At 44.0% G+C, this 12672-nt stretch overlaps 2 protein-coding genes across 3 annotated transcripts; both read left to right on the top strand.

Annotated features, from left to right (window-relative positions):
• Nucleotides 1-151: 151 nt before the first annotated feature.
• Nucleotides 152-3424, top strand: calhm3 (calcium homeostasis modulator 3). Of its 2 annotated transcripts, XM_055502759.1 has the most exons (5): nt 152-432; nt 550-850; nt 1196-1323; nt 1400-1527; nt 1724-3423. In XM_055502759.1, the coding sequence occupies exons 2-5, from the start codon at nt 564-566 to the stop codon at nt 2171-2173; spliced, it is 993 nt and encodes a 330-aa protein (XP_055358734.1). In that variant the 5' UTR covers nt 152-432; nt 550-563; the 3' UTR covers nt 2174-3423. The 2 variants fall into 2 exon arrangements, with proteins under 2 accessions (XP_055358734.1, XP_028983079.1); XM_029127246.3 differs by lacking the exon at nt 152-432 and having other exon boundaries at nt 442-850; nt 1724-3424.
• Nucleotides 3425-10250: 6826 nt separating this feature from the next.
• On the top strand, nt 10251-12219 carry LOC114842213 (calcium homeostasis modulator protein 2-like). The gene is made up of 3 exons (XM_029127829.3): nt 10251-10413; nt 10563-11156; nt 11621-12219. Exons 2-3 carry the CDS (start codon nt 10602-10604, stop codon nt 12032-12034), a joined length of 969 nt encoding a protein of 322 aa, XP_028983662.1. The 5' UTR covers nt 10251-10413; nt 10563-10601; the 3' UTR covers nt 12035-12219.
• Nucleotides 12220-12672: the final 453 nt, after the last annotated feature.

Below are 12672 nucleotides of genomic sequence, written 5' to 3'. Positions count from 1 at the left end.
CACAATTGTAAAAACATTAGAAAGAGGTTAAACTTATTCAACACTATTTTCTATTTCCAAAGTAACCAGTAAGACGACATCAAAGTCCAGACAAAAGCTTTTGTAAACCCCAAGCCACAAACATCCCACATTCATGTCACTATCACAGGTGTGTAGTGGAGAGATGTGCAGTGATTCTGAATATTCAGCACTGCATTGTGTTGATTTTCTCTTTGACCATCATATGTTGTGTTAGCTTATACTTCTGACCGCCCCGTGGGCTGGGGCCTCTTCCTGGTCCCGTAGCACTGAGGCAGGGTGTGTCCACTGAGCTCAGGTGTGGTCCTGCTTTGTCAGACTCTCCCTGCATCACCGCTGAACACACTCCAGTAGGATTATATGCCACGAAGGCTGGTGTTGCCAGATAGTGGAGGAACTGGTTTGTATTTCGAGGTAGGGTGAACTACTGGGGATTTAGATAAGTGTAAAGTAAACATCTTTTCTTCTCTAAGGACACTTTTCAGAAACATATTAAAATGTAAAATCCGTCTCTGTTTGTGTTTGCCACAGCATATTGATGAGCCATGGAGCGTCTGAAGTTAGTCCTGCAATACTTCCAGTCCAACTCAGAGTCCATTTCCAATGGAGTCTGTATCATCCTGGCTTTGGTCAGTGTCAAACTGTACACTAGCTTCGACTTTAACTGCCCTTGCCTTCCCCAGTACAACAAGCTGTACTCCCTGGGAGTGATGATAGTTCCGCCCATCATACTCTTTTTCCTCGGTGTCCTGGTCAATAGACATACAGGCATCATGATGGACGAGTGGCTGAGGCCCATTGGAAACAGATCCAAAAATCCTGCTGTGGTGAAGTGAGTCACTTCCTGCTGATGCATTGTTATGTGAAACAGAGATTAATTAATGTGAATGAACTCATTGCACACTGATTTACTAGTTTAATGATAATAGTAGTAGTAATAATAGGTAGAACGGTTCCTCCATGCGCTGATACAGCACCCAGTGTCTTCACTAGAGGACAGGTTGTTGATCAAACCTCTACAGTAACTCCCACTAAGAATTCAGGTTGGAAAAAACAACAGACTGTGAAGTGAGCCAGACTAGCTGCTTCCTTACTTCTCCTGTTATGGACATCCTGATTCCACACATTCTCTAAAATCTGTATTGTCAGCTGGTGAAGTCTAGTCTCATGTCTGCAGGTATCTGTTCTCAGCCATGTTACAGAGGGCCCTGCTTGCCCCGATGGTGTGGATTCTGGTCACACTGCTGGATGGGAAGATCTTTATTTGTGCTTTCAGCATGAGTGTGGACCCCACACTCTTCTCAGGTACTTGCAGCACATGCAGCAGTCGATGTAGAGATACTGGTACATCTCTTCATTCGTCTGATCACTGTGTCTTCAGGTTTGCCAAACAATACAGGTCTAGATGTAATGAGGATCATGGCCAAAGTGCCCTGCAAAGAGGACGTCATCTTTACCAACAGCTCCTTCCGCAAAGCTGTCTCTCGCTACGTCCGCTGCTACTCACAAGTAAGCGGAAACAGCTCACACACTTGTACAGACTCAAGCTCAGGACTCTGTTGCACAAATTATTCAAGCTTCTGTGAGACAACTTTCACAGATTTAGTGAGGGCTTGGGCAGAAAATGGATCATGGTGACCTTATCAGGGTCATTTAGTGAACTACATTTGAACTGTGGCTTGCTGATTGTTCTTGTCCTGTCCAGGCAGTTGGCTGGTCTATTCTCCTCCTCCTAATTGCACTGGGAGCAATGGGACGTCTCACCAAACCCTGCTTTGAAGACCACGGCACTTTCCTTCAGACTCGCTACTGGAGCAACTACCTGGATGTGGAGCAGAAGCTCTTCGATGAAACCTGTGTCCTGCATGCCCGTGACTTTGCCAGGAAGTGTGTGGTGCAGTTTTTTGAGAATATGAGGGAGGACACCATCCTCCATCTGCCCCACCCGTCATTCTTTACCAACTGCAAAGAGGAGTGGGAGGATGAAGAGGAGGAGAGGCTTCATGGAGTGACAAAGGAGGAGCAGATGAACCAGCTCCTCACAGAGTGGTTCGACTGTAAACCGGAACTGGATGTGACCAGGATTGCTCATAGACCCACAATGTGTGTTACCTGGGAAGATCGTGAGGGAAGGACTCTGTATTCTGATGTGTAAGGTCCATGTTCACCAGCTCTGTCTCTGATCAGCCTGGAAATTCCCCGCAGAACAAGTAATTGAATTTAAATTGAGAAAAGTTGAAGCTTTGAAGAAAGTGTGTGCAGGTAATTGGTAAACGGTAAAATGGTTTCATTAACTACTCATAATTAACTAGTCAAAAGCAGAAAAGTGATATTTAGGCTAAAGAGTTAGATTGGTGCTTTTATTTTGAAAGGCGTTTAGGGAAATGTGTGTCCAAAATTGCTCAACTGGAAAAAGGGCTCATTAAGAAGTTATAAATAACTAGACAAAAGCAGAAATTGAAAAAGTTTAGATTAGTGCTTTTCTTCTGAAAGGATGTGGAGAAGGTGTGTGGGCAATTGCTGAACTGTAAAATAGCCTTATCAATTAGCAGTCATTAACCAGTCAGCTAATAAATTAAATTAGTGCTCTTATTTTGAAAGGATTTACAGGAAGCTTGTGTGGGTAATTGTTAAATTGTAAAATTGTCTCCAGTCATAATAAACCAGTAATTACATTATTGTAAAATAGACGCATTACCGATTCACAATTAACCATTCTAAATCAGAAATTATTCTATTAAAGCTAAAAATTTGGTTTGGTGCTTTTATTTTGAAAGGATGCAGAGATATGTGTGCTTTAGAGCTAACCTGTTGAATAGTCTCATTACTTGTCACAATTAACCATTCAAAAGCAGAATTTATGCTATTAAAGCTAAAAATTTGGATTGGTGCATCTTCCGTAATAATCATGGCTAATCAGGGAAAAAACTGCAGTTCATAGATCTTATTCAAGTACGGTTTGGTAAAGAGTCACTGTGTTTTTCAACTGAATTGTCAGCCAAGGTAAGTGCATTATCAAATAAATGCGCCTGTCAGTGGGGAAGACATCAACTCTATTCAGTCACTGCTGCCGTCTCCTCCCCAGTTCACACACCTAAAGTGCCCTAACCGCTGCCAATAAATGCGTTTCCAGATTGACTGGCGATGCCGCACTGGTTCCTCTCAGTTACAGCAGCTGTTTGAAGCAGGGAAAAGCGAGTTAGCTGTCCTTGTCGATGCCTTGACAATGTTTTATCGTCTGTAAACGATCTGAACAGTTTTTATAGTTTTACAAGGCGTAATATGACACTTACGTTTGATGTGTTTTTTTCCATGGAAAACGTAGATGTTACAGATGATCTAGATCTAGACCAGGGGATCACCCAGTCTTGGCGACCCATGCACTAAATATGATACGATGTTATGTAGTGGGTCAAATGATAATGATGAGACGCTGTTTTCCAATAATTAAAATTGAAAGACTGCTCCCACTCAGACTCAAACCTGGGACAAAAAGTTTTGCAGCCATGCATCTTAAGCACTAGGACACCCAAGACTTGATCAGTGATCATTCTACAAGAGGCTATATAACACAGTTAACTACTACATTTTAGGACCAAAAGTAGGAGTCAATCGCCATCTACAGGCCAAAAGGACGTAACACACGTAACACACACTCTCACGCGGTGCAAACAAGGTGCGAACGCGGGGGAGACGAAAGCACAACACAGTAGGGGCTAACACTTTCAATTGCTAGCACTGTAACCAGTCAAAACCAAAATTTGAAACTTTTATTTTAAAAGTATTTGGAAAAGGTGTGTGGACAATTACTAAACTGTAAAACAGTCTTAATTAGCAGTCATTAAAAAAAAGGACATGTTACTTGAATTAGAATTAGAGCAAAAAATAAAATCTCTAGAGATTAAATATGCAGCCTTTCCAACCAATGATGTCCTAGAAGACCTAAAGAATCTAAAGCTGAAATTAAATAATATAATTGATTGCAAAACTCAGTTTCAGATAGACCAATTACGCTGGGAGAACTTTGACCATGCTAATAAATGTGGTAAATTTCTAGCTAACCAATTAAAAAATAATAAAGAGAAACAAATCATCCATTCAATAACTAATAAGGAAGGCAACATTACTCGTGATCCCCATGAAATAAATTATACCTTTAAAAACTTTTACCAAGAGTTATATACGTCCCAAATAGATCCACCCACCTCAGCCATAGAGGCGTTTCTGAATAAACTAGAACTGCCAAAGCTAAATGAAGAACAATCTACAACTCTAGACGCATTGTTATCTTTGGCAGAACTACATGAAGCTCTGCAGGAGATGCCCAATAAAAAAGCTCCAGGACCAGATGGATTCCCAACTGAATTTTATAAAGAGTTCTGGTCCATGCTGGCACCCAGCTTTTACAAAATGTTAGCTGAAATTAAACAACAACATTCATTACCCACAAATATGAATTCTGCCTTCATAAGCCTGCTCCAAATACCAGGAAAAGACCCTACACTCCCATTGAGTTATAGACCAATTTCACTAATAAATGTAGATCTAAAAATAGTGTGTAAAGCACTTGCTAGAAGATTAGAAAAAATCACTCCATATATAATTCACTCTGATCAAACAGGCTTCATTAAAGGTAGACAGTCAACTAACAATATGAACAGACTAATTAATTTAATTGATTATGTCACCATCCATAAACTAGAGTCAGCCATCGTCTCCTTAGATGCAGAAAAAGCTTTCGATAGAGTAAACTGGAAGTTTCTTTTAGCCACTCTGCACAAATTCGGCATTGGGGAAACATTCATAGACTGGATCCAAATATTATACAACTCAGCAAACGCTGCAGTCAGAACAAACAACCAGATCTCACCAAGGTTTAATCTGCATAGAGGGACAAGACAGGGCTGCCCACTTTCCCCATCACTATTTGCAATATTTATTGAACCTCTAGCCGCAGCAATAAGACAGCATGAAGGAATTACTGGAATATCGACCAAATCAGTAAATCATAAAATAAGTTTATATGCTGACGATCTGTTACTGTTTCTCCTGGAGCCACAGACGTCTCTTCCTACAACTATCAGCCTCATAGATGAATTCTCAGGACTTTCAGAGTACTCTATTAACTGGACCAAATCTATAGTGCTACCAGTGCTACCTTAGGCTAACACATTCATATCTAAACAACTTTTGTACTGTAGTTTACCTTGGAGATTAATACTAATACCAATATTAGTGCTAAGGTATGTGCACATACTCATACAAACATATACATATTGTCATAGTTCACGTTATTTCCTGTTTTATTTTGTAATACTTCCTGTTTCTCAGTTCAGTTCCCGGATCATTCAGCACACCTGTTATCAGTTAGGTAATCAGCACCGGTATATAGCCTCCACCTCTCACAGACTCCAGTTGCCAGATTGTTAAGTCCAGTACTTCTTTCCAGCGTTTAGTATCTTGTGTTCCGTGTATTGATCCTGACTTCCCTGACTACTGAATCCTGCCTGAACCTTGTTGTTACCTCTGCCTGGAAAAGAACCTTGCCTGAACATCTGACCGTGAGTTTGCCTAGTCCTTGCCTGTACCGTCACCGTGACCGCCTGTGTACCGAACCCTGCCTGTCTATTGACCTGAGATTGCCTGTCCCCCGTCTGTGCCGTGATACCGTGCTTCTTGTGTATGACCTGGACTGTCCGACTCTGCTTGTGGAAATAAAGCCTGTATTTATCCTCAACCTGCCTTTGTGCTGTGCATGTGGGTCCGACGTCTGCCCAAGCCTGACACAATATACATACATATGTGCATTATTATACATATCCCATACTACTTAATAAAAGTCACGACATGCAACACCACAAATTCCATATTCACACATTATTGAATTTTGGTAGTGATAAGTATCAAAAATACTTACAGTTGGATTTGGAAAGTGTCCCACTACAAGGTTGTAACTTAATATTATTCACCCAAAGGGTAAGGCAGACGTTGGTGCATGAACAATGCCACTTGTGGAAGCCAGGGTGATGTGAGGGGCTCGGCCACTACGCCCATCTAGCAAGCAGAGGAAGGAATCCTAGCAGCCAGGGAGCCCACACACCTTCAGTTCCAGGAGGGCAGGTGTTGCGACCCAAGCCGTCCACACAGAGCCCCCCAGGCAGTGCTGCAGCAGCCACAGAGACAGCACCCAAGGCCAGAGTGGGCCACCGGGGGTCAACGCTGTCCGCCCCATGAGAACCAGGGGCAAACACTCCCCCCGGCGGGAGGGTCGGCCTGAAAGAGTAGAGCCCGAGGACCCACGGTCCGTAGGGAGCCCGCCAGAAGATGCCCCTGCGCCCAGAGTGGGGCCCGCCCCCAGTCCACCACCCCCACACGAGCGGAGCGGGGCCGACCCCATCGGCCCGACCTCATCCCCTGGCACCACAGCGGCCTGCAGCACAAGGCCAGCAATTGGTGGGGGTCAGCAGAAAAGAGACCACTCAGGTAGATGATCATCGTACCCCGGGCGGAAAACCGGACCCCCCACACTCCAACCGCACCACACGCATACCAACTCACACAAACACAGACGCATACACCCACCCACATGTGCAACTCACATCATCACATCAACACACACGCACACAATAGATTCTCTCACAACAAACTAGTCAATCATACGTGAACCAATGCACTCTCAGATACATTCTCGCACCCACACCATTCGCTTGATCACATTCGTGGGGAGGGTAGGTCTCCGGCCTGCCGTCCATGTGGCCCCAGGCAGGGACCGCAGCTCCTCCCTCAGATGTTTTATTATGACTAGTGTCACAACACTCCGGGAAGAAGGACCCAAATGCACAGCGTGACTTGAGTAAGAACAATAGTTTAATGGTTTCGAGGTCAGGCAGGCAGAGATCATACACGGCGTAGGCAAAAACAGGGTCCGACAGGGAATAGGCAAAAGCGAGGTCAAAAACAGGCAATGGTCAAACTCACGGCTCAGAAATATCAAAGGCTGGACAAGAGACAGGATGACGGTAACAAGACTGGATCATGTACAGAAACTGGACACAAGGTAACGCTGGAATGCTGGTCATGAGAACACAGACAATGTCAGAAGGTCAAAGGCGGCGGACCCACATGCACGGCACAGACAGACTGGGTGATGAAAGCAAAAGGAATTTATTCCAAAAACTCAAGTCAAGATCAGGCAGGGTCATACACAGGTAAGCAGAAAGGCACAATGCAAGGGTTCAGGCAGGCTCAGTTCCGTGGACAGACAGGGTTCGTTAACCGTGTTGGCAGAGATAGAAGTACCGTTCAGGACGAGGCAGAATTGTAGTCTTAAAACAGGCAGGGTAATTACCAGACAGGTTCAGCAGACGATGCAGGCAGGGATCAAGCAAGGCTCGGTAACAGTAGGCAAAACAAGATCGAAAACACGGGTCGGGACAAGAACAAAAACGCTGCATAATGGTGAATGCACGCAAACACGAACTAACAATCTGGCAAGGTACTGGGGTGAGAGCTGGTGCTATAATGCTAGGTGACTGATTAATGATGAAGTGCAGGTGTGGATAATGACCGGTAGAAGCAGGGAACAGCTTTGACAAGACATGAACAGGAAGTCCTTTCAAAATAAAACACGAGAATGGAACCCGACCGAAAGTAAGGAACTCAAAATAAAACAAGGAGCAGGACCAGAGACTGTGACAGACAATCTGGCAAGGGACTATGGCAAGAGGTGGTGCTTAAATACAGGACGGTGATTACTGAATGAGGCGCAGGTGAAGTTAACAATGAACGGAAGTAAAACTAGATGAGCTGGGTATGAGTGCTGGAGAGGAAGTGGAACCAAAATTAAACCGGAAATGAGTAAAACAGTGACTAAATGACATGAACTGTGACAGAACCCCCCCGACTAGGGCGTATTCCTAGACGACCAAAACCAAAAAACCCACAACTGAGCAAGATGGGCAAACGGAGAACTGGAGGGGGCCAGGACAAAGCACAAGAGGATCAAAACACAAGGAATGAGTTGCAGGAACAGAACAGAGTCCATGAGGGGAAATACAAAGTCCAGATTCTCCCTCAAGGAGGATGGTGGCAAGGAGAGGGTCGACCCTGCAGCTGCCCGGCCAAAACGGCACACTTAGTGCCCGAGGACGAGACTCGAGTCCTAGGGGGTCGGCGTCTGAGCATGACGCCTCCAGTGGCCCAACATCAGCAATGATGCCCTCCAAGCAAGCGACGTTTCAGAAGGTTGAGGAGTCGAGGCGGCCGGCGACGACAGGGGCCGCGCCCCCGGGCAGGGAGTCACCCTCGGAACCGGACAGCCGAGGTGGCCGACGACAGAGGAGGCAGCGCCATCCCTGCCACAGGATGCGCCAAGGGGGAGGCCACCCATCAGGCAGACGTGGTGTCGGAGCCAAAACCAGAGACGAAGCCAGACATGGGACCAGAACCAGAGATGAGGATGGACGTGGCTTTGGAGCCAGAACCAGAGACAAGGACAGACGAGATGCCAGAACCAGGGCCAGAGACCAGGACCGCAGAGACGCTGGAACCATTTGCAATTACTTACACATGCTTCTTCCATATACTTTCAAAATAAAAGTACCAATTTATTTATCAGCTTTTTTGTGATTTTTATCCCTCTTAATGGGTAATGACTGCTAATTAATAAGACTGTTTTACAGTTTAGCAATTGTACAAACACCTTTTCCAAATACTTTAAAAATAAATGTTTCAATTTTTGGTTTTGACTGGTTAAATTTAACTACTTAATGAGACTACTTTATAGTTTAGTTATATTACCTGCATGTTTCGTCCGTATCCTTTAAAATAAGAGCACCAATCTAAATCTTTAGCTAAAAAAATATAAATATAAATATTATATATTATATCTATTAAATGTTTGTATTGTGTATTAAATGTTTCCATAACTTTAAGCTATTCTTTTATCTCTTGAACTTAAAACTGTTTATTCATAAGATTTAGCTGTTTTTGTTACATTTACGTATATTGTGTCTTCCTGTATTTTCAGCAGTTCTTTTAATTTGAATTTTAGCAAATCTTTTTCAACTTTCCTCAATTTGAAATTCAACTGCTTCAGCGGCACGGTGGTGTGGTGGGTAGCACCGTCGCCTCACAGCGAGAATGATTCCCTCTTTCCTTGTATCCAATCTAAAGAGGTATGCACAACAGGGGATGAAACAGCAGTCCGGTAAAAGTAATGCAAAGGAAAAGCAGACACAGATGAAGTCCTGTTGCCATCACTCATCTCAAAAAGGGAGCAGAGCAGACAGAAGGTAGATATGAAAAGAAGACACCAGTTCCAACAGTGAACAATCAGACGGCAGCTTCAGTCAGTTTCACTTTACTACGCTACATGTTTGTACAGTGGTGCATCTAAATTCTAATATGATTCCAAAAAGTGCAGACTTCTTACTGGAGAGGGTGAATTATTTAAATTATACTATCATCCCAGTGTCTAAATCATAGAAGACCACACCTGAATGAACCCAGTAACATTAGCTTGATTAATGTTTATCATAATCATAATATATATCATAGTCTTTTATGAATAAAAACAAAAACTGGGAACCAAAAACCATGCACTTTGTGAAGTGTGTTTCAGTTCATATACAAAATGTTTCCAGCAGAAACTAGACCAGACAGGTCAGAGCTCGACTGAACTCACATGTAGCTCCACACAGCCCAACAGAGGGGACCCTCTGGCCTGCAGGCCCAGACCTGCTGTCAGGCTATTTGACTGTGTCTGGGTTTGGCCTTCCTGCTTTGCATGCAGCTTGTTGACATGCAGGTTGGTGGAAACACCAATCTCCCCATTGTTGTTATAAATAGTACATACACAACAGTTTTGTTGTTGTTACAGTTTGATGTTTGAAAATGTATTTTTAAAGGTGTTGAAGAAGAAATAATTGTCTGTAGTTGTGTGGTATCAGGTGAGCACTGTGCCCCAGCTACTGTGTACGCCGGGTGGACTGGCTGTACACAGTAAACTAGCGTCCCTACTGTCTGCCCGTCCAGCAACAGGCAGAACATGCAGCCACAGTCATCCCTGTACAGCCTATATGTGTGCTGCTCACTTTCATTTGTACCGAATGGAACATAACTGTGGGTCTGAGAGCACAGGCCGTTCATGTGGCTCTGTGCTCTCCAACATATGTTTTTACTTGCATACCACATTTTTGGAGCTGTGGGCCGTCCCTGAAGAGTCACGCCTGGCATTCACACCGCTCACACGGACGGAGTGGCAGACAGAGGGGAGATCCTCTGTACGCTGGATTCTTGATGACTGTGTTTTGAAATAAACATTTTCTCCTCAGGATGTTTATTATGGATTATTGAGACTGAGTCACATGTTTCACCTCAAGACATTGCAGCAACGTAAGTTAGCATGACTCTGTTTCACAGAGACTCTTTGTTCTGTTTTCTTCTGGCTCCGTTTGCCTGGTTTAGTGAGTGTTCATTTAGTCAGATTAAGCCACTCCTGCTTTTTGTTTGAGTTACTTTCTTTTTCTCTTCCACCCCTACAGCTTGACGGACAGTAAACCAAGTGTTCAATTCTGACAAACATGGCTGCTGCTGCTTCACTGATCACAGAGAACTTTAGGTTTGCATCCCTGTTCTTCAAGAGTAAAGATGTGGTGATCTTCAACGGCCTCATTGCTCTGGGAACTGTAGCCAGCCAAACTGCCTACAATGTGTTTGCCTTTGAATGTCCATGCTCCCCTGGAAGGAACTACATCTATGGCCTGGCTGTCATCGGTGTTCCAGCGCTGGCCTTTTTCCTCATAGGAGTAACTGTGAACAGAAGCACCTGGGACCTGGTGTCCGATTGTCGGCTCAGAAGCTGCTGCAGGGTGTCTGGAGCAGCAGCCTTCGCGCTGCTGGGATCCATCATTGGTCGAGCTGTAGTGGCTCCGCTAACCTGGGTGGTCATCTCCTTGCTGCAGGGCCAGGCATACACATGTGCCCTCAGTGAGTTTGTTGACCCCAGTACATTGGTGGGGTTTTCCTCAGATCAAGGATCAGACGTTATGGCCACATTCCCTTGTCAAAGTAGCGTCCCGAAGGAGCTGCAAGTCTTCCAAGCGGAAATTGAGCGGCGAATGAAATATGAATCTCAGGTGGTAGAAGTCCTTTACTTTGTATTGTTCATCCTATCCTGCCTGTAGCTACGGTAGCTCCACACCAACTTACCCGACTTGTCCACAGCAACAGGGGTTTTGAATTTAAAGGAACTTTTTAAAATAGTAGCAAGTAAATGAAGCCAGAGGCTGAAGCTTTACCCTGATAATCAGCCCTGCATCACGTCCTCAATGTCAAAGAAGTCAACTAAGCTTGAAGCATTACAAATGCTAAATTTGATTAGAGAGAGAATGTTCAACGGCTTCATGCTGAAAAGTTTTGGTAGAAAATTTAAATTTGGATCCTTTGTTCATGGAAACCTCCTCATGTGTCGACAAGTCCACCCAGAGCTTTGTTGATGTGCTGGTTGTTTACCTACACAAATAATCATGACTAATTGTTAATGCATTGTGTCTTAGTGGGTTCAGACTTGCAGGTTACTGATGTGTTTTGTTGTTTTCAGCTGATAGGCTGGCTGCTGGTGGCAGGGATGTCTCTAACCGTATTCCTGATGCTGTGTGTTAAGCGCTGCTCCTCTCCATTGGGCTACCAGCAGGAGAACTACTGGTCCCAGTACCGTGCTAGCGAAAACGCCCTTTTCCAGCGCACAGCAGCTGTCCACGCTCGCCTCCTGGCTGCAGAGAGTGTCAAGAGCTTCTTTGGCTTTGTGGCAATGGAGAAGGATGAGAGAGAGGGTCTGCCTGAAAGCCAGTCGACAGGTCCCATCTGCAGCACCAACTGGAACAGAGTGACTGGTGTGTACCTCTACAGGGAGAAGGGGGGGCTGCCTCTGTACAGCAGACTGAATAAATGGGCCACATACAACAAGGAGAACCATCCAGAGGCCCTGGATGAAGAAATGGAGACGTTCACATGATGCTTCAGTAATGAGGAATTCATGCAATCACCCCCTTCATGACTGCACTTTATTGTTCTATGGTCAAATTGTATGTTAGAGTAGATACAGATGACGCTGCTATTCTATCAGAAAATGCTTTTTTTTGTAAAACAACCTCTTAGCGTGTCATATCCTACTGCTTATAAATAAAAACAATACCAATAGTTATTTTACTTTGATTGATCCAAAATTGGGGAATGAGACTATTTTGGTGTTAAATATTTGGACTAGGAGCATTAAGATGCAAGGAGAAACAAGAGAGTGTTGCAACAGCAAGAAGCTCTAGTGGTGACAGACCAATACTCTGGTTCACATAACAATGGAGAAATCCAGAAAAGAAAGAACACATCAGAAGCTGGAGTCTCCAGAGTCTAAGCAACAATTTGCATTAAAAAAGTGATTGTAAATGTTGATGTAAATGTAAAATGTGCAGCATCAAATTGTTAATTCTACCACATGTTTATTATTGTAAAACATGGTTCTAATGTTGTGGCCTCCCATTTTAAGTATGAGGATAATAGAGGATGGAGGATTACGTCTGCTCTCCTCTGATTGGTTAAGGTGTTGGAGCAACATGTTTCCTCTTTTGCTTATTTTAAATATTTACATTTCATTCG

Source organism: Betta splendens, chromosome 15, assembly GCF_900634795.4.
Source record: "Betta splendens chromosome 15, fBetSpl5.4, whole genome shotgun sequence".
Taxonomy (NCBI): domain Eukaryota; kingdom Metazoa; phylum Chordata; class Actinopteri; order Anabantiformes; family Osphronemidae; genus Betta; species Betta splendens.
This window is presented reverse-complemented; position numbering and strand designations above follow the sequence as displayed.

Bases quoted from the DNA above. Each gene is read 5' to 3' on its own strand.
- calhm3 (XM_029127246.3), top strand. From the start codon at position 564: ATGGAGCGTCTGAAGTTAGTCCTGCAATACTTCCAGTCCAACTCAGAG. The intron at 1,324-1,399 runs GTACTTGCAGCA...CTGTGTCTTCAG, and splicing joins GGACCCCACACTCTTCTCAG to GTTTGCCAAACAATACAGGT. The intron at 1,528-1,723 runs GTAAGCGGAAAC...TGTCCTGTCCAG, and splicing joins ACGTCCGCTGCTACTCACAA to GCAGTTGGCTGGTCTATTCT.
- LOC114842213 (XM_029127829.3), top strand. From the start codon at position 10,602: ATGGCTGCTGCTGCTTCACTGATCACAGAGAACTTTAGGTTTGCATCC. The intron at 11,157-11,620 runs GTGGTAGAAGTC...TGTTGTTTTCAG, and splicing joins GAATGAAATATGAATCTCAG to CTGATAGGCTGGCTGCTGGT.